Source organism: Abrus precatorius, unplaced genomic scaffold, assembly GCF_003935025.1.
Source record: "Abrus precatorius isolate BTA unplaced genomic scaffold, Abrus_2018 Scaffold3, whole genome shotgun sequence".
Lineage (NCBI taxonomy): Eukaryota > Viridiplantae > Streptophyta > Magnoliopsida > Fabales > Fabaceae > Abrus > Abrus precatorius.
This window is the reverse complement of record NW_020874373.1, coordinates 1265283-1286061: the sequence shown is the minus strand read 5'-3', so window position 1 is coordinate 1286061 and position 20779 is coordinate 1265283. Positions and strand designations below refer to the sequence as shown.

At 30.6% G+C, this 20779-nt stretch overlaps 4 protein-coding genes across 4 annotated transcripts; 1 reads left to right on the top strand and 3 right to left on the bottom strand.

Annotated features, from left to right (window-relative positions):
• Positions 1 to 1239: 1239 nt before the first annotated feature.
• On the bottom strand, positions 1240 to 3182 carry LOC113861592 (glutathione S-transferase L1-like). Its single transcript, XM_027494517.1, has 10 exons — positions 3172 to 3182; positions 2986 to 3060; positions 2822 to 2882; positions 2661 to 2747; positions 2451 to 2549; positions 2043 to 2145; positions 1885 to 1961; positions 1661 to 1768; positions 1364 to 1444; positions 1240 to 1275 (listed from the first exon to the last, which is right to left on the bottom strand). Exons 1-10 carry the CDS (start codon positions 3180 to 3182, stop codon positions 1264 to 1266), a joined length of 714 nt encoding a protein of 237 aa, XP_027350318.1. The 3' UTR covers positions 1240 to 1263.
• Positions 3183 to 5536: 2354 nt separating this feature from the next.
• Positions 5537 to 7964, bottom strand: LOC113861590 (glutathione S-transferase L3-like). The gene is made up of 10 exons (XM_027494511.1): positions 7885 to 7964; positions 7697 to 7771; positions 7495 to 7555; positions 6907 to 6993; positions 6703 to 6801; positions 6484 to 6586; positions 6330 to 6406; positions 6087 to 6194; positions 5729 to 5812; positions 5537 to 5636 (listed from the first exon to the last, which is right to left on the bottom strand). The coding sequence occupies exons 1-10, from the start codon at positions 7893 to 7895 to the stop codon at positions 5628 to 5630; spliced, it is 714 nt and encodes a 237-aa protein (XP_027350312.1). The 5' UTR covers positions 7896 to 7964; the 3' UTR covers positions 5537 to 5627.
• A 2831-nt stretch (positions 7965 to 10795) lies between these two features.
• LOC113860816 (glutathione S-transferase L3-like) lies at positions 10796 to 14727 on the bottom strand. The gene is made up of 9 exons (XM_027493331.1): positions 14579 to 14727; positions 12372 to 12446; positions 12199 to 12259; positions 11976 to 12062; positions 11797 to 11895; positions 11594 to 11696; positions 11436 to 11512; positions 11079 to 11186; positions 10796 to 10885 (listed from the first exon to the last, which is right to left on the bottom strand). Exons 1-9 carry the CDS (start codon positions 14725 to 14727, stop codon positions 10796 to 10798), a joined length of 849 nt encoding a protein of 282 aa, XP_027349132.1.
• Positions 14504 to 20450, top strand: LOC113861587 (zinc finger BED domain-containing protein DAYSLEEPER-like). The gene is made up of 2 exons (XM_027494509.1): positions 14504 to 14674; positions 15911 to 20450. Exon 2 carries the CDS (start codon positions 15927 to 15929, stop codon positions 19479 to 19481), a length of 3555 nt encoding a protein of 1184 aa, XP_027350310.1. The 5' UTR covers positions 14504 to 14674; positions 15911 to 15926; the 3' UTR covers positions 19482 to 20450.
• The last annotated feature ends 329 nt before the right edge of the window (positions 20451 to 20779 follow it).

The window sequence follows — 20779 nt, the reverse complement described above, 5'->3', positions numbered from 1 at the left end:
CACGCTCTGCTTCTGGAAAACTCTAAAAATAGTATTTGTATCGTGAATGCATGATTCTACGGCTTTCTCATTTCTTATGTTAATTGTAATTATTCAATAAACTGAATGTTAAATAATTTTTTATGATTTTAAGATTATTATTTATGTGAAAAAAATCGACTGGTTCAATTGAAAGTGGACTAATGTTCTGTAGTTATAAGTTACTAGATAACTCTAGAAAACAATTAAGGGTGTCATTCGAATATCTCTTTTTTAGTTCTTAATAATTATACTTTTCAAAAATATTTAAAATACTTTTAATATATCTTAAATTTTATTCAGAATGTAATATAATATTTTTTAGAAATGTTTTGATATTATATTTCATTTAAATATTATTTTTTAAAATATTAGTGTTTCTTTTAAAAATATATTTTTTATTTTAAATATTATTTTACTTTATGTTATAATTGATAATTTTATGTTATTTTAAAAAATAAATTAAAGTTTAAAATAAAATAATATAAGGTATTTATAATACAATAAATGTGTGTGTGTAATGGTATTATAATAACCTTTTAAATACTTTTTAATTATAATAATAAGTTAATAATAAAACTTTTAATTTAAAAAGCAATAATAAAATAAAAAATAACATAAATTAAATTAAAATTGAAAATATTGGTGAATTTTTTTTACTTTTATATAAATATCTTAAATTTTTACTCCTGCCAATATTTTTCTGAAATAGTTTAATTAAAAACCGTATAACAAGTTAGGTTTCTAAAAATATAGTGTTGATACTAAATATAAGAAATTAATATATTCAAATTAAATCAGTTGAATTTTATCAATCTAATTTAAAGGAATGACATTTTATAAACTTAACACTGTCCTGTTATATAGAAAAGGAGAGGATCCTATCTCAATAAATTGACAATATGTTTTATGACATTTCAAAATTAATGTGAACAACCATGAATGATGTGTATAAATAATACTAGGAATATTTTCAAGCTGATAATCAGAGACATTTTATCAGATCATAAAGATTATCAAAGTAAGATTTACTTTTTTTTAACAAAGTTTTGCCCAAACACATGATTAAAAATCAAATTCTCATCATCGTGATAGGAATACAACTATTATTATCCCAAAATAAAATTAACCAAATCACAAATAACCCAACACATAATCGTTGTACTACAAAAGCATTTCACTGTAGAGACCTCTCTCTTTTATTATACACACATGTACTGCCATCCAATTCCAGTATTGCAATGTTCATTGCTGAGCCTGCACCATAGAAATGAAGATTACAAAGTTATGCACAAGATGTAATAAGACTTCAACTCATATATTCATGTGGGACTATGTAAAGTACCAAAAATCGTTTTTTGAACATTTCCAGAAATGCCTTAGCGTCAAGCTTTGTTTGTGTATAAGCATCGATCTTATTCAGCTCCTACAACGAAAAATTCAATTAGTTCTAAGACCCTTAGCAAACCACTACTTTTATTGCCTCTAGCAAGAGTTATATGCCAGAGAATTAGAATAACATTCTTCAACACAAGAGCAGAGTCACAATTAAGCTAGAGAATAAACCAGGGTCAATTCTTAAATACAAGTGCAAAATCATAAGCCACAAAATAAATTCATATATAAATTGTTTCTATTATACCTCAATATATGCTGCTAGATTAGGCCTCCCTGTTGTAAGGTCATGCTTATACACATCAGGAAATACAATTAAGAATCTTTCAAGAAATGGAGCAAAGGCAGCATCCACCTGATGGTCACCGTGATTTCCAAAGATTAACGAAATGAAAATATTCGATATTATATATACATTTGATAATTCTATTTTTCTTTTGTTCTTTAAATTCTTGAATTTAAACTTCTTACCAAGCTAAATTGGCCGAGGAAAAATGGCCCGTCATTAAATTTACCTAGAGCACTCTCAATGTAATAAAAAGAAGCACCTGAATCCAAACGTATTAGGTTTAATCAAATTATTTTTATCTTCAATATCAATCTCTCAAATTTAACGACATTAATCTTACTAGTTTTTGGTATAGGATCTCCTTTGAATGTAGAGAAAATATTTTTGGTCAACTCATCAATGTGGATCATCACTTGCTCACCAAATTCTCTCTTTGCCGGGTCCTGAATAAAAAACAAAACAAAACAAAAATATTCAAATCATTCCACTAACATAGAAAAAACAATTCGTAGACTCAGATTTTCTCAAACTAGCAACATACTTTATGTGATTAATTTATTTTTATTGAATTATTTTTAAAAAAGTTGAAATGACATTTAAAAAGTGAACAATTGACTAAACAAATATAATGAATTTAAAAAATAAACTAATAATAAAGAATATTACATTGAAAAGTGTATTAAAAAAATTTGTTGCTAGCCTTTATCTTGTGGAGTATAATAACACGTGTATAGGATGCAATTCTTACACTTGGAAATAGAGATATTCCCTCAAAGTTGGCATCCACATATTTGATTAAGTCAAGACTTTCACCAATAACCTTGCCATTGTGCTCCAAGGATGGCACCTATATGATATCAGAAGCACGACAATAATTAATGACACAAATTTCTTAGATTTTCAAGTATAGGATATATGGTGATCTTAGCTGTGTTTTCCACAGTACCTAGTTTCCCACCTTATTTGGAGGGTAGACTTTCTCCTTATACCAAGCAGGAATATTTGCTAGATCGATAGGAATCAATTTGATTTTGTCTTGAAGCTCCTGTAACATTGATCACTTGTCAAGAAACATATAAATAAGTAAACATTTCATGGGGAAGTAGAAGTGGGAACAACCTTATAATTCCTAGTGATCCATACACGTTGCGCAAATGGGCATGTATAAGACATGTACAACCTAAAAGAAGAGACACACACTCTTGAACTGTGGACATTTATAAGAAACTAATCGTATTTATCATAATGAAAATACAAACACTTGTGATGACATAGGGATGCACCTTGTGGTTCCATCAAAAAGTGGAGGTGGGTCGGAGGAGGAAGTAAACGGGGGAGTACGCAGTTCTTGTACAGCTCTAGTAAGTTACAAAGAAACAATGTTAGAAAGGGAGGAACTGGTTCAGAAAAAAGCTAAGGTTGATGAACTTTGTGAAACGTAATTGGAAATGTGGAAAAAATTCTCTTACGAAGTTGCCATGGATTCAATGATCTTGTTCTCCTGAAATTCACAAAGCTTTTTTTCAGTGTCGACGATGTTCAATCAATCTTGTTAATCCTTTCTTATAGACTTTGGTGCACCCAGGTGGCGCCAGCAATGACGAAATTTAACGAAAAATAAACGATTATATTAAAAGAAACAGAGTCTTTGACCGGCATTAAGGAAAATTAAAATAGAGCGAAATAGTTTATCGGTTTACGATTAAAAAAGAACGGTGGTCATCCTTGGTTGGCCTTATTATATATATTTGTTGATTACTGATATAAAATACACGACTAAGATAACGAGTATTTTAATATTATGTTCAAATTTTTTAGTAAAAAAATTAGCTAAACTAGTATGAGTATCAGATTCTACCATTTTAAACATTAAAAATACTAACAATACATTTGTAACATATTTTTTAATATTTATTAAAATTTATTAAAAATTACAGAAATTATGTGTTTCATTTTTTTATTTTTAAGTAAATATTTCTCTTACATATTTTTTTTTAGTTTTCAAAAAAATATATTAAAAAACGTGTTAATAACATCACTCTTTTAAGCATTGAGTTAGCTTTTCCAAACTCATCTAAGTTGATATTTTATCAATTTTAATTTTTTAAGAAAATTATTTTAGGTTTTAATTTTTTTTAATTTAATACTTTTGTCTTTAAAGATGATAAAGCTAACTAAAATATTGTCACATTTATCTGCTTCTAATGGAAAATACCTGTAGTCTAAATAAAAAAAAATTATTACGTCAATTTTTTTTGTTATGTCATGATTGTAAAAAAAGATAAAAAGTGCTGAATTAAAAAATTTTATAGACTAAAACAAAAAATATTTGAGAAATTAAAATTAAAATCTTCTAAAATTATATAGACTAAAAATATATTTAAGTATCATATGTTATTTTTAAAATTTGACATATATATATATATATATATATATATATATATTAATGCGAGTAATCGATTAAATAAGTATGATTGTTACGGAAACTATACTCATACCCATCGAATTTAGTGGGCACATACTTAAATCTAGACCTATCAAACAAATATTTACCACGCATTATGATGTTTTGCAAGTACTCACTAGTTATATGAACTAAAAAATATACTATAAAATTATATATTTAAGCGATGAATGTTATTTTAAAAGTTTGATAAATTTATATATAACTAATATAAATTTTAGTTAAATTATTTTAAGAACAATATATTATATTTTTATAAATAATGATATATATATATATATATGACAAAAAATTAAATAATATTTTTTTTAAAATATTTTGACCTAACTCTGTAACTACGAATATTATATATTAAATTTAATAAGTTTAAATCATTAAAAATATATTTTGTTTTAAAATAATATTTTTAGTTAATTTTCAATAATGTGTGTGTCTTATTAATCATAAATTAAAGATATAAAACTTTTAAAACTAAACTTTAAATTTATAAAAATAAAAATTAGCGTAATTTTATAAATGTTAAAATGAGTATTAAAAAAATCAAGAAACAATTTTAATCTAAAAAAAATAGGACAATATTAATATCATGGAAAATAAAGTTGTAGTAAAAAGTAAATTATCATGGAAAGAAAGTGAAATTCAAATATTATTTTTATTCAATTAAAGTTTGAATGAAAATAATTACATAAATATTCACTTGTTAAATAGTAGATTGCCATATCTAACATGGAGGTTCATTATTTTAACAAATATGTAATGGCATCTATAAAAATTTTAGTCAAGATCCACGGGTGTCTATTTATATTTGTACAAGTAATTGAGTAAAAAGATATGTATGTTTATACTTTTACTCGTCAAATATTTTAGGTATTTACTCATAGATACCCACCTATTATAAATATTTTTTAGAAGTACTCAATGGTTATAGAAACTATTTTCATGCTTGCGACTTGCAACCTACATTTTGTTCGCTCGTTATCCATTTTCTTTGGTGTAATAAATGAAAACAACTGAATATATTTTAAAAAAAATTGGAGCGCTTGACAAAGTTTATAAAATATTTAATAAATAACACTATCATAGTTTTTTTTAATTAATTTCGATTTAATTCATGATTAAATTTATAATATATTCTAATTATATAATAAAAACTTGTGAAATAAACTTTAAATTAAACTACTTGGTAGTTCGAGGAAGCGAATGGCCTACTTTAAGGTGAAAAACCATTAATTTAACATACATTACAAATACATATCAACCATATGACATTTTAATTTATTATACTATAACACAATGCATTACACACTGGTACAGAAATATTATTACAAATTATATTTGCAAAGTAGCCATTATACAAGCCTATGCGTTTGTAGTGTAAAACTAAAGCATTCCTTGAAGCATTCACCTCACACTTTATTTTGACTAATGCCATCATAAACACTTGCTGTTGGCTGATGTTTATTACTGACCCTGCATAAGATCATAATAATTAAGTTACCAAGGTGATATAAGTGTAATATAATGAAAATTAACTATGTATACGAGTAATTTTAATATAGTACCAAAAAGCGCTTTTTGATGAAGTCAACGAACTCTTGTGGATCAAGCAATTTTGTTTGCTTATAAGCATTGTTACTATTCAGCTCCTGGAAAATGTGTTACACCAATTAACCAAAATATCTTTTCTTTAGGGGGGCGGGGAAACAACATTACTTTTGAATCAAAAATTATTTATTTATTATTAAGATTTTCTATCAAAAGGGGCCAAACAGGACCCTTCCAATTATATTTTGATAGCATTAGGAGGAGCAACATATAAAAACAATAATTTAATTTGATTCATTTTATATGTGAACTTCGAGTAAGTTGTTGTTGTTATTCAAGATAGTTAAGAGGGTATATGAAAGTATTTTGAAATACCTTGATCCATGCTGCTAGTTTAGGCCTTCCAGCTGTGATATCATGCTTATACACCTCAGAGAAGAGGATTTGAAACCTCTCAATGAAGGGAATATAGGCAATATCCACCTAATAATCACCATAATTTTGTTTTAAAAAAGAATAACTATAGTCATAATTAAAAAAATTAAGATATCAAATAACCACTTTATAAATGTCTCACCAATCCATCTAATTTTCAAGTATATTAAATTTTCAACTTACCAAACTAAATTCACCAAGGAAGAATGGCCCATCATCATATTTACCAAGAGCATTCTCCAAGTAATCAAACGAAGCACCTAATTCAAATGATGAATTTTAAACAAGGCATGATCTATGTTTATCATACCCTTCAATTTAGAAATGTAATTCTTACTAGTTTGTGTTATGGGATCGCCTTTGAATGAACCAAACACATCTTTTGTAAACGTATCAACATACTTTATTAGCTCCTCTCCAAGTTCCTTCTTGACGGAATCCTGAAATTAAAATAATATTCATATCATCATTAATTATCCCCAATCAACATACAGACACATGAGTTGGGGAAGAGAAGGATTTTCTTATCAATAAATTAAAATGCTTTCATTCTTACATGGGGAAATAATGATGGCCCTTCAAAATTTGCATCGACATATTTGATCAAGTCAATACTTTCCACTAAAACCTTACCATTATGTTCAAGTGATGGCACCTACGATATAAGAAAAATATAATCATCAATTAGGAAAATTAAATAATTCAATCAAGTTTATGTTACTTTTATGTAGATCACTATGTTTTTCTTAAGATTATTCACCTTGCCTTCCGGATGAACCTTTTCTTTATACCAAGCTGGCTTGTTCATAAGGTCAATAGGAACCAATTTTATCTTGTCTTGCAATTCCTGGTGCACAAAAAACATCAATTGTTTATCATAGTGGAGACAGATATCTACAGCTCTACTAAAATAAATAAATGATTGAATAATAATTTATTTTTGTTACATTCATTTTTTTCTGTATGATTTTTTCTTTAATTTAGTTTTAAAATATATAATTACTTTAAATTTATTTTTACCTTTTATTGTCATTTTAATACCTGAAAATAATATAAATTACCATTCATTATAGGAATAAAATGAAAATATGAATATTTTATACGGGACACACACTAGGCTTAACTTTATATTTTAATTTGGTCTCCATATATCCCTGTATCATGTTTTAACAAATGACGATGAAAAATATTAAAATAATTTTACATGAATTAAATTAATGTTTAAATAAAAACCTATCTTATAGGGGGAAAAAAAACCATAAAAGCATCAAATGATTATAGGAAATTAGGAATATAAAACGAGCAAACACATGAATGAGTGAAGAAATACTTAAACAGAGAAAATAACCTTGTGGTTCCTTGTGATCCATACGCGCTGAGCAAATGGGCATGAATAACTCAGGTACAGCCTAGAAGAGAAAAACAATCCAACGTAAGATACTATGCACAGGCCAACCTCAAACTCAAAGCAAAACCATGTTGACCCAACAAAAACAAAGCAAAACCATGAAACAAGATGAATTGGAGTTTAATAGGACTAAATGTGAAACCTGGTTGTTCCATCAAAGAGAGGTGGTGGTTCGGAGGTTCCAGATAGCGTAGGAGGACGAATTTCTACCACACCTCTGGATTTCACAGTACACAGGACAACGTAAGATAAAACGAATCAATTATGATAAATAGAAAAAAGTAACGAAAAACATGATTTGTGATATTAATAAAATTAAATAATTCTTACGCAGTTGCCATTGATATAATGATCTTCCGAGATACTAGGGATCTTATATTATGCAGAGTAGAGTGGTGTTTACTTACTATATTCATGGCAAGTTGGCAACCATTGCTGAGTTCTTATAACAAGTTGTTAGTGCCGTGCAGGCACCGCCAATGAATAATGACGACGACTTCGCCTTTAGTTTGAATTATGACATTGTTCAAGTTATATAATTCAACTTTAGCAGTGCAATAATTCAACTCTGTGCGTGTAAAGAGAAAAAAATTATTCATATTAAAAAATTAATTATTTTAGTAAAATTATTTGTTAAATTTCTTAATTAATTAACACATAATCTTGAATTCAAATCTGATAAATTTAATTGTGTTAAATATTTAGAGGAAGTTTGACTTAAAAGTATTTTTACATGTAGTCTAAATAAAAATAATAATATAAATATTTATGTGAATAGAAAAATATAAACAAAAGAGTATCAATAATATTTTAAAAAATTTATATAAATAAATAAATAATATATTTTCTAAATTGATGGATAAGAACAGAAATATTATTATATTATCCGTTATTATGTAGCTATCAACAAGTAAGATCTAGAAACAGCAGAGTCAACCTTTGACCAAGTTATTGGGGAGAATTTTAGATTTGAATACTGGAGATTAATATGTAATCTAATACTAATACTAACACTAATAGAATAGTGTTTTCTTTTCTTTTTAGTTTAAAGTTGAATAGGTGATTATTCATTGTTAAAATAATTGATTAGCTTGCCATATCAATTATCACTTAGCAGTTACGAGGTACCCTCCTTCTTCTGCAGTTTACTGTATAAACATGACAGCTAATGCAGGGGAAAAATCTGGAAAGTTAGACCACAGCGTATTCAGAATCTTACAAATTTTATTCTATAAATTTTAAACTTTTAACATAAGATCATAGCAAATGAAAACTCATAATAGCAAAAAAAATCACTTTTATCTTTTCAGCAAATCACAAGAAATTTTAGATTGTGTCCTTTCAATGCCCTTTCTTAATTGGGCTCAGCCTCTAGAAACCACACAGAGACAGTTTTTCTCCCAACTAGGTCCCACCGCCAACGTCCCAATGTTTGACTTTTGGTTTTGGTGAGTACCAAATTTTTTTTCTTGGGGGACTTTTGATAATACAATAAATTTATAGTAAATATTTAATTTAATTTAGAACAGGATAAAATAAAAGTCCTCTTCTTCACCATGACCTAACACAAGACACTGTATGACACAGACAAGATAGTATAATGGGTTAACTTGCTCTTTCTTTCTTTCTTTTTTTTTGGGTTAAAAATATCAACTTATTCTATCTTTAAGATGGCTTGGGAGATATACCATTTAAAGAACAACAAATATAATAAAAAATAATATATAATTAAATTTTAACTTAAACAAATCTAAATTTTATTAATATTAAAATTTAATTTTTAATATTATCAATTTAAATATATAAAATAAGAGGCATGAGAAAAATTTAAATTATATATATTTTAAAATATTTGACTAAACAGATCAACTTATTCCGCTACTTTTTAATCCGCTTTAAAACCTCCTTTCCCCTCCTCCGAATCTATTTAATAAAAAAAGAGAGTTAAATATGTCAATTTGAGGGACTGAACCATAATGTGAATATTCTAAACACACATAAAGTTATAATAAAATTTAAAATTATAAAAAATGATATAATATTACAATGAATTAAATTAACATAAAACACGGATTTTTAATTAAAAGAGAGAATTGATAATTCAAAAATAAACTTGATTTATTGTAAATATACTAAAATATTATAATTTATTTAATCGTTATAATTTTCATTTATACTAATATTAAAATTTAAAGAATTATAAAATGCATATAAGAGTATGTAAAGTGTTTAAACATTGTCTAGCACCAATATATGTCCAACGAGATATTACTTTTTTTTTATATGTTTGTTTCCTTGATTAGGATAATAAAAAATATAGCTTTTATAATAATAAAAAAAAATGACACATCAAAGTCAATTTTTAAATAGGATACTGAAGTACTATATGAATCTCCAAATAGCAAAAGTTTTATGATTAAAAAAAAAGTCATTTTACGTAATTTTTACAACAACTCTCATAGTTTTACATTTTATTTATTCACATTCATTATTTATTTATTTATCTCTTCACCCTCTTGGTGTGAAATATAATTATTCTTTCGGGAAATATAAATACAAGGTGTCATTTTTGAATTATGAATTTTATATTTTCTTGTGTGGCGTAAGAAAAAAATATTAATAATGTTTTAAAAAAATAATAGAATATTAGATTTTTTTGAAAATGTCCGTATCACAATTTTTAACTATATTTTTTTAAAATCCTTAATAACAATTTTTATTTTTTATAATTTTTAAAAAATTATTATTGATAATTTTTAAATTTTATATCTCCATATTTTTTTCAAAATATCATATTTTTGTATATATATTTTTAAATTTTTATATTTAAAAAAAATTCCGCACCAATAACATGAAACATACCTTAACGGTACAATAAGTGAAATATATTTTCCAACTCATTTGAAAAATTCGCCAATTAATAAAAACATAACATCGGATTACCAATTGCATTTTAAACACATTAGATTTCGGGACTCTACAATAGGGTGGTTCCGTACAAAAACATTATTGAGAAATCAAAGTAAGTAACTGCAACACAAGCAGATAGAAAACACCATTCTTAAACTGAAAAAAGCATTACATGAAGGTAAATAAATATATTCATTGACTATGTCTTAAACATCATGATTGCAGCACCTCACTTTCACTGTTAAGCCAACTGTCAGCAATCTAGCAACAAGCCTGTCAAGACAGCAATCACAAATTTTCAAACAAAATGAACTATAACAGTGGATGATGTTTATTTTACCAAAATTTTTTTCTTGAAGGCTTCTAAATATTCATCCCTGTCAACTTTTGTCTGCTTATAACCATCAATCTTATTTGCCTCCTGCAAGAATAATCAACATAAAAATGTATAATTTTTTGGAATCGGTATCTAAATGGATCATTCCATTTCCCTTTGCAAAGCGGCTTATATTGAAGATTACGATCAAATCATTTAAGAAACGAATGCAATGTTTCAAATTATTATTTTTTTCTTTCAAAACAGAGAGTTAGAAAGATTGCACACAATTATGTACCTCAATCCATTTGGCAAGATTGGGCCTTCCTTCCGTGATGTCGTGCTTAAAAATTTCAGAGAAAATAATTTGGAACCTTTCAAGAGACGAAACATAGGCAATATCCACCTGATGATAATTACATGCAGTTTATAAATCATCAGAATGTTGGGGAAAAAATATCATGCATTTTTGTTTATATACTATAATTTTTTTTTATTGCATCATGATCTGATTATTTCTCTTTCCTACTATATATATAGCTAGATAACAGATTGGTCTGAATTCCACAAAACTTTCCAGCCAAATATAATGAATATCATTTCTCTTAGTGGCCAAGTTAACAAAATTTCAAGACTGATGACAATTTCAACTTACCAAACTAAATTGGCCCAGGAAGAATGGTCCATCATCAAATTTGCCAAGGGCATTCTCCACGTAATCAAAAGCATCACCTGAATCAAATTAATTATTTTTCACACCATCTAGTTCAATTATCAATATTTTCTCTTTGATTTAGAAAATTTAGATCCTACTGGTTTGTTGAACAGTATCTCCTTTGAGTGAAGAGTATATGCCACCGGTGAATGTATTAACATGGGAGATCACCAGCCCACCGTATTCTCTCTTGGTAGGATCCTGGAAAATCTCCAATAAGCATTACTTCACTGAAAAAATAAACACATACTATAGGCAAAGGGATAGTAAATAATGAAATCAAATGCACAATTCTTCTCACCCTGGGAAATAGAGCAGGCCCTTCAAAGTTGGCATCTATATATCTGATCAAATCAAGACTTTCTCCCAAAACCTTGCCATTGTGCTCCAAGGATGGTACCTATAATATAAAAGAATGTGTGATGATCTTTCAAGCAAATCAAATAGTTTTCTTCAGTTGTGTCGATCACACTTATCTACCTTATTTGGACGGTAAACTTTCTCCTTATACCAAGAAGGCCTATTTTTAAGGTCAATAGGAACCAATTTGATCTTGTCTTGCAGTCCCTATGGTTCACAATCACACATCAATATCACTAATAGGCAAAAGGGACAAACCTTTCATTGAAATTTCTATGAAGAACAAGACTTTATATCAGAAGAACTTGAAAGCTGAAAGAGGGGCCATAGATACAAAAACAGCCTTACAGTTCCTAGCTATCCATGCACGCTGTGCATAAGGGCATATGTAGCAAATGTACAACCTAAAAAGACAATCATAATTACACTCATTAAATTACCATACTACGAAAGTTAAATCATATATTTGATTAATGGAAAAAAAAAATTAAAATTGAGTTGATTGATGAATGTCACCTCGTGGTTCCATCAAAAAAAGAAAGTGGTTCGGAGATGGAAGTTAATGCAGGAGGTCGAACTTCAAGCACACTCCTAAATTGGCAAGGGACACAAACTTAGAAAAGATGAAATGACCAATTAATAAAACACTAATGCATGAAAGTTGTTTAGAACATGCAAAGAAATATATCTTAAGGATTTGCCATTAATATATTTCTTTTTTTCTAGAAAAATGATTAGTAGTATATGTATATATATTTTGCAAATAAAGAATGTAGGATTCTGAATATATAGGACATGATTTTAAACTGTTAAGTTTGAAATCGCAAGCAGTGACGAAACAATTGCTTTGCATAGTGTTGGGGCGGCACTAAGCATTACATTCGAAATTTGAGACTCCAATGGCTATGCAAAGGTGGTTTGATGTCATGAATGCGTTGGGGTAAGTTGCATGGAAGACATTTGTATATTTATTTGACTTAAGCAACGAATTGGCTTTTTGACAATTTTTCTTAATTATTTATTCAAATTAATATATAAAAAATAATTTAGCAGTTGTGTAATAAATTTCATCTGGGGTTAATTTAGCAGTTTTTTTTGTTGTTATTTTTTCTTCTGATTATTTTTTATATGTTTATACGTAATAATAATAATAATAATAATAATAATAATAATAATAAAAGTAATATAGAAATATATAGTTATATATTAAATAATATTTTAATTATTTAATGTTTAAATAATAAAATTTTAATTTTAAATCTTTATTTTAATGTGGAACTATAAAACATTTATTTAAGAATCAAATTATAAAATAAAATGATAAATAAAAGTCTGAAATAATGAAGATATAACAATATCAACAAAAAAATTCTAAATTTGAGAATTACATTCACAATAATTTTGGAATAACTAATAATTTTTATCAAGTAATATTATATATATATAAAAGCTACTTTTAGAAGTTTTTAAAGCAATTGGTAACATATTGTAACTCCTTTTATACGTTTGACATTTTTAAATATTTATTTAAATATATTCAATATTTTATAACTTTAAATATAAAACGTATTTATTTTTTATTTAATAAATTTTACAAATTATTAAATAATTATAGTAATACATTATATAAAAACATAACTCATTAAAATGAAAAAAAAAATGAAAACTCTTTATTCACATTTGTTTGTTTGGTTTTTTTTCTCTATTTATTTTAAAGTTAAAACTAATTTCATATTTTATAACAAAAATACATATTTTAATTTAAATTAATTTATATAGACATTTTAATCATATTTAATAGTTTAAAGATAATTTTATTAAACGCACAAACTTGTGCATGTTTATGCGTATTTATGATTTTCAATAAATTAAAATTGTCTGGTGTAATTTTTATTCAAATAATATAATTTTAAGGTTTAAATTTAAACTTTAATTAACAAAACTATTTATACTGATAAAATTAAAATATATATCAAATGTTTAAATTATTAAAAACAAAGAGACACAATTATGTTTATGTAAAATAATTTTGGTACTCCTTGTTTAAAATTTTTCAATTAATTCAAAGCACTGTTTAATTTAGAATTTGATAGAATTGATTTTTAAATATTTTTAAATTATAAGATATAGTTAAAATTAATCTGAATCATATACTTATATAAAAACTTGTACTTTTATTAAAAAATAGTTTTATAATTTGAAAAGAAATAAGGATAAAGACTAAAGAACAAGGATGCAATTATAGTCAGAGGAAGTAGTTGGATCAAATTACAGGCAGAGAGAGTGGTTCAATTAGATCAAATTGAATAATATATACATTTTTGTCAAATCAAGTTGAATGAGTATAGAAAAATAAGAACATAAGAAAACGTGACATGTGTTATTGGGCCAAATTTCCTAAAATAAAAGAAACGAAACAGAATTAGGGACCCCTCACTCGATTACCAATAATACACCATTAAGGCGTGGGCTATGTGACCATTTGGAAACATAGCACAAAGAATTTTCATAACAAAAACATGGGAAAGAAAAACACAAAAAACCAATAAATTAAATAAATAATAAAAATAATGGACCAAAGTCCAAATTCAAAATCCAAAAATATTTTTAATTCATTTGAGAACCCTATCTCCGAACCAAGCCGAGCCATTCAAGAGGGGCACCTCAGAGACGAGCAAGGTCCAATTAGCTTCTCGGGTTGGTTCCGAAGCCCAATCACTCACTCACTCTCTCCTTTTGCCACACACAAGATCTCACTCCGGTCAGCTCCGAAGCTCGGAGCGGCACTCTGCCGATCCGTGTTCACCGTCACATAGCTGGTAGATTCCGATGCCCTAACTTTTTTATTTCTCCAATTCAAAATTTCCTTCATCCCAAGCCTATTTTACTTGCACTCTTTGTTTTCCATGAATGTCCAAGCACTAATTACTCGTGTTTCTCTTAATTAAATTTTCACTCCAAGCTTTGATTTCTCGAAATCATGATATGATTTAGTGGGTCTTCCATTTGATGCTTAATCTGGGCTGAATTAGTTCGATAACTGGATTTTTTTTTAATAAATAATTTAATGTTTGATGTATAGTTTTTTGTGTTAATTCCCTGAAAGATCTGGTATATCAGGCTTCAGATTTTATACTTTTTTTTTCAAGCTTGAGATTTTATACTTGATCATGGGTGCTGGATTTTGCTTGGTAGAGAATCTGATTTGATATGGACCTTGGGTTATTCGGTTCATATTATTATTAAAATTTCCTATTGCGATTGAACTGGGCTGACCTGGCCCAACTGTGGGCCCAGGTTCGCTGAGAGTGGTGTATTCTAGGCTTTCATCCAATCCAATATGTTCAACCTTTGTGACTTTGCGTGATAGACTTAACGGGCATAAGCAATTCGAGTCAATAATTTGCAGTGCGGATGCGCATTGTGTCTGCATGCATGGGATTATTGTTCACTTTGGATTTGAGTTGCTCGTATTGTGTTTTGTGTATTGAAATATGGTTGTATAGACATGGCAACGATTATTTTCACTACTAAGGATAAGATGTACGAAATTTCTTTCCCCTTTTTGCTATGTGTTAGAGTGGGTTCACACCTTAGGATAAATTCCGTGTTATGCATGACAAGTTGATAAAGATATGAATGTCTCCTTCGAATTTCAACCGATGCAAATTTAGTGCTCACTTTACTTTTACACTTGAATTGTGTGCTGCTTAAATGAATACCTTTATTTCAATAAATATTTTTGCTACTTTCACAGTCCTTTTATGATTTTGCATTATTTGTTTACTCTAAGTTTTTAATTCCTTTCCTTTTGTCTCGATTCACAATCATCAAATTTGACTTTCCATGTTTCAGTTATTCATGCGGACAGATGCAATGAATGTTTACTTGTTTATGTTCATTAATCCTGTATTTTTTTTCGTGGGAGGGGTAACACAATGCCTCATGCTCTAGCGATATCATTTATCTTCATATCTATGGTGCTCTATTATATCCTTATGCAGAAAATGTTTCCTGCTTCTAATTAAACTGTTTGTTGTGGCTAAACTTGGAAGATATATATAAGACAAGATGGCTACCGTTGAAGCAGACAAAGTGGTGGTGACCCCTGATGTCAAAAACGAGTTAATCAGTACTGACAAGATAGTGACCCTTGTAGAAGACAAATTGGTGGTGACCCCTGACATAAAAAATGAGTCAACCAGTATTGATTCTCAACCTACCAATGACCTAGCAAATTCTGAAACTTTGGCTAACAGTAGTGTGGAAAATTCCAAGTCTCAGGCTGACACGGATCTCTCCAATCCCAAAACAAAGCCTGACGAAGGACTTCCTGGATCTGAAACACTGGTTACTAGTAGTGATATAAATGAGTTGGACGACAACAAAAAATCTTCGTACAATGAACTAGAGAATTCGGAATCGCTACCTAACAGCCAGTTGGACTCTGCTGGGGCTCCACACAGCAATCAAACTGTTGATTCAGAGGCAATGCCTGACCATTTGTCAGTCAACTCTGAAGCACTGCCTGATGACAAGCTTCTTAGTTCTGAAATTACTCTTGATAAGAACCCTACTCCTGAGGCACCACCTAGCAACCAGGCGATCAATTCTGAGGCACTTCCAAACAACGCTGTGGTTACTTCTGAAATTCAGACTGGTAATGATGTGGTTGTATCTGAAACACAATGTGGCAACGTGGTGGTTGTATCTGAAACACAGCACAGTGATGAGATGGTTGTGTGCGAAACTCTGCACAGCAATGAGATGGCTGTATGTGAAACCCAGCACGGCAATGAGGTGATTGAATGTGAAACACAGCACAGTGACGAGTTGGTTGTATCTAAAACACATTGTGATGATGAAGCAATTTTGTCTAAAACTCATCAAAGCAATGAAGTAGTTATGTCTGAAACTCAGCAAAGTAATGAAGCGGTTATGTCTGAAACAAAACCCAGCAATGAGGAGTTCATCTCTGCCCCACATCCCAGCAGTGAGGCTGTCATGTCTGATACGCAGCTTAGCAATGAGGCAGTCATCTCTGATACACAGCCTTGCAATGAGGTAGCCTTGTCTGACATACAACCCAGCAGTGAGGTAAGCTTGTCTAACACACAACCCATCAATGAGACTGTCATGGGCGAAGCCCAGATCAGCAACAATGTGGTCATATCTGAAACTCTGCCCGGAAATGCGTTGGTCAGTTCCACAACAGATCCCAACAGTCATCTCTCCCATCTGAAAACTTTTCCTGATAATAATCAGTTCACTAATTTCCATATGATTCCTGAAGATCAGCTGCCTCAACCTGAATCGCTGCCAAATTCTGAACCCCCAGTTAGTTGTGAACCACTGGCAGACAGTCATCTCACAGACATCAAACCAGTACCCCCTAATCATTTGCCTGAATATGATACATTTCCGAACAATCATGTGGAACATTCTGAGGAACTGGCCAACAATCAGCTAACTAACTCTGAAACATTGTCACATGATCAGCTAGCCAACTCCCAAATGTTGACTCACTATGAGCTGACAAATGGTGAACCCGAGCACCCCAATCAGCTAATCAATTCTCAAGCTCACTATGAGAAAGTCAGCAGTAACACCCTTCCTAGATATGAGATTGTGAGTGTTGAAACTCCACTTAACAATGTGGAACATATCCCAGAAACGCAGCCAATTAAGAGGAGGAAAAAGAAGTCTATAGTCTGGGAACACTTTACCATAGAAACAGTCAGTGCTGGATGTAGAAGGGCATGCTGCAAGCAATGCAAGCAAAGTTTTGCCTATAGTACTGGTTCAAAAGTTGCTGGTACCAGCCACCTTAAAAGGCACATTGCCAAGGGAGCGTGTCCAGCCCTTCTGCATAATCGAGATCCGAATCAATCAACTCCATATACTCCACGCTCAAGGGGAAATGGTGCTGGCAGTGTTAGCTATACACCAAAGAGACGGTATAGATCCCCTAGCACTCCTTATATAATTTTTGATCAAGATCGTTGTCGCCAGGAGATTGCTAGGATGATCATTATGCATGATTACCCCCTTCACATGGTTGAGCATCCAGGATTTGTCGCATTTGTCCAGAATCTGCAGCCCCAGTTCAGTATGGTCACATTTAACACCATTCAAGGAGACTGTGTTGCAACATATTTGATGGAAAAACAAAACCTTATGAAGTACTTTGAGGGATTATCAGGGCGTGTTTGTCTGGCACTGGATATCTGGACCTCAAGTCAATCTGTAGGTTATGTGTTTATTACAGGACATTTTGTTGATAATGATTGGAAGTTGCAGAGGAGAATTCTCAATGTTGTGATGGAACCATACCCTGATTCTGACTCTGCTATCGGCCATGCTGTAGCTGTCTGCCTTTCTGATTGGAATTTGGAGGGCAGGCTGTTTTCTATCACTTGTAATCAGGCACTGACTGAAGTTGCCCTTGAAAATCTCAGACCTTTACTCTCTGTGAAGAATCCACTTCTCCTCAATGGGCAGTTACTAATTGGAAATTGCATTGCCCATACCTTAAGCATTGTTGCAAATGATTTGTTGAGCTCAGCACAAGGCATAGTCAATAAAATCCGGGAAAGTGTAAAGTATGTGAAGACTTCAGAATCACACGAGGAAAAATTCCTGGAGCTTAAGCAGCAACTTCAGGTCCCCAGTGAAAGGAGCCTTTTTATTGATGACCAAACCAAATGGAATACAACATATCAAATGCTAGTTGCAGCTTCTGAACTAAAGGAAGTGTTTTCTTGTTTGGACACTTGTGATCCTGATTACATGGGAGCTCCATCTATTCAAGATTGGAAGCTTGTTGAAACCCTCTGTACTTACTTGAAGCCCCTTTTTGATGCAGCAAACATTCTTATCACAACAACTCGTCCCACTGCTATTACCTTCTTTCATGAAGTTTGGAAATTGCAGTTAGATCTAGCTCGCGCTGTGATGAACGAGGATCCTTTCATTAGCAACTTCACTAAACCTATGCAAGAGAAGATTGATAAGTACTGGAGAGAATGTAGTCTGGTTTTGGTGGTTGCTGTTGTTATGGACCCTCGATTCAAGATGAAGCTTGTCGAATTCAGTTTCACAAAAATCTATGGTGAGGATGCTCATATGTATATCAAGATTGTTGATGATGGAATTCATGAGCTGTTTCATGAGTATGTAGCCCTTCCCCTGCCACTGACTCCAGCTTATGCCGAAGAAGGAAACATGAAGGTGGACGGATCCCCAGGAGGAGCTACGTTGGCAGATAGTGGTCTCACAGATTTTGATGTCTACATCATGGAAACTACTAGCCAACAAAACAAATCTGAATTGGACCAGTATCTGGAAGAATCATTGTTGCCACGCGTCCCAGATTTTGATGTATTAGGTTGGTGGAAGCTAAACAAACTCAAGTACCCTACTCTTTCCAAGATGGCCAGGGACATATTATCCATTCCAGTTTCTACTGTCCCTTCTGACTCTGTATTTGATAAGAAAAGCAAAGAGATGGATCAGTATCGAAGTTCCTTGAGACCAGAGACAGTGGAGGCCCTTGTATGTGCCAAGGACTGGATGAAGTATGGAGCAGCTGATGCTTCGAATTTGCTTGTAAAAATGGAATACTAGATTTTAGGTTGTACTCTGTATGATATGATGGTAGGTTCTCTGGTATTTTTACATTTTGCTCTTAGTTCTCTGTTAGGCTATATTTTGTAACATTAATTTTTTTTTCTTTTGATAATTGGATGTCAATATTTAATTTCTAGTGAACCTTTGGTTTTAGTCCTTTAGATGCTAAAATAGATCTGCCTTTCTGTGACGCATCATTGCAAGTTGTGAATATACTATTGGAAAAAAAGATTCCATGAGGATTCAGGAGTTGAAGATGATGGGATTGGGCTGGTTTTGCCCCAAATGAAATAGGCATAATTCTGAGGTGTATCACATATGAAGTCTGCATCCTGTTGCCTACCATATCAAATATGCTTCCCAGCCTGCAATAGTGCGCTAATTTGCTGCCTTTTAATTTTTAAAATTTTCTTTTGGCTTCTGACATGTCTGTGCGGACTGAAACACTTGCAAGATAGCCCCCGACTGTATCAATAAACTGATATAAAATAAGGAAATATATAAGAGTAAACAGGACATACAGTTCTTGAGCAATGTTTTCAATTTTCAAAACTGAACTGATAGTTGAACAAGTATGGAGAGAGGATCAATACCAAGTCCATCTACAGCTGCCATGAGGAGGCAAAGAAAGCCCAGCTTACCCACACTTGCACTGGTTTCCATGACTGGTCCAGTGGTGGATGATAAAAAGGAAAGCAAAAGCATTCTGGTAAGTGGATATCCTAATTCGTTAGGAAAGCAAGAGCATCAAGTCAGTGCACATCATAATTTGTTTCTCCCATTATATTTGGCTGTTTCCTACTACTTAAGAGAATTGGGTATGCAGAGTATCTTACCTGGTCTTTCTGCTCTCTGTTCTCGAGTTTTAAAATCCATCGTCAACATTTTTTGTCCCAAGTTAATGGGGCTGGAAACATTGAGCCCGTAAGGTCCTTTAGTCACTTGCAATGCATTGAGGCATAGGAAGATGAACAAGACATGTATTTATCATTCTGTTGCAAAGTAGAATAGAAGGCCACAAGTCTTAAGTGGCTAGGATCTTGGTTCATTGTTCACCTAAAGCAAGGTCTTCAGATGGAGTATTGTAAATGATAAAATAGGCATTGAGAGAGTTTTGGCCTCTCCACTCGATTTGAGTCAAATTACTCATGACCCAAGGTTAAAATTAGGCTTGACTCCATTCCATAGCCAAAACATTAATTTTTTGTATAAAAAATATTAAGAATTTGTCACGATCATAGTAATGTTTATTCCAGTCAAAATAGCATAGGTTTGCAAGTGATTAGCCAGCTTTA

Excerpts from the sequence above, each read along its gene's own strand:
- LOC113861587 (XM_027494509.1), top strand. The coding sequence starts at position 15,927 with ATGGCTACCGTTGAAGCAGACAAAGTGGTGGTGACCCCTGATGTCAAA.
- LOC113860816 (XM_027493331.1), bottom strand. The coding sequence starts at position 14,727 with ATGAAGGAAATTTTGAATTGGAGAAATAAAAAAGTTAGGGCATCGGAA. Across the intron at positions 12,260-12,371 it reads TTTTTTGATGGAACCACGAG|GTTGTACATTTGCTACATAT; the intron begins GTGACATTCATC and ends TTGTCTTTTTAG. Across the intron at positions 11,896-11,975 it reads AAGTTTACCGTCCAAATAAG|GTACCATCCTTGGAGCACAA; the intron begins GTAGATAAGTGT and ends TTTATATTATAG.
- LOC113861592 (XM_027494517.1), bottom strand. Across the intron at positions 2,748-2,821 it reads GGATCACTAGGAATTATAAG|GAGCTTCAAGACAAAATCAA; the intron begins GTTGTTCCCACT and ends TCAATGTTACAG. Across the intron at positions 1,962-2,042 it reads AGATCCTATACCAAAAACTA|GTGCTTCTTTTTATTACATT; the intron begins GTAAGATTAATG and ends GTTTGGATTCAG.
- LOC113861590 (XM_027494511.1), bottom strand. Across the intron at positions 7,556-7,696 it reads CTCTTTGATGGAACAACCAG|GCTGTACCTGAGTTATTCAT; the intron begins GTTTCACATTTA and ends TTTCTCTTCTAG. Across the intron at positions 6,407-6,483 it reads CGATCCCATAACACAAACTA|GTGCTTCGTTTGATTACTTG; the intron begins GTAAGAATTACA and ends CATTTGAATTAG.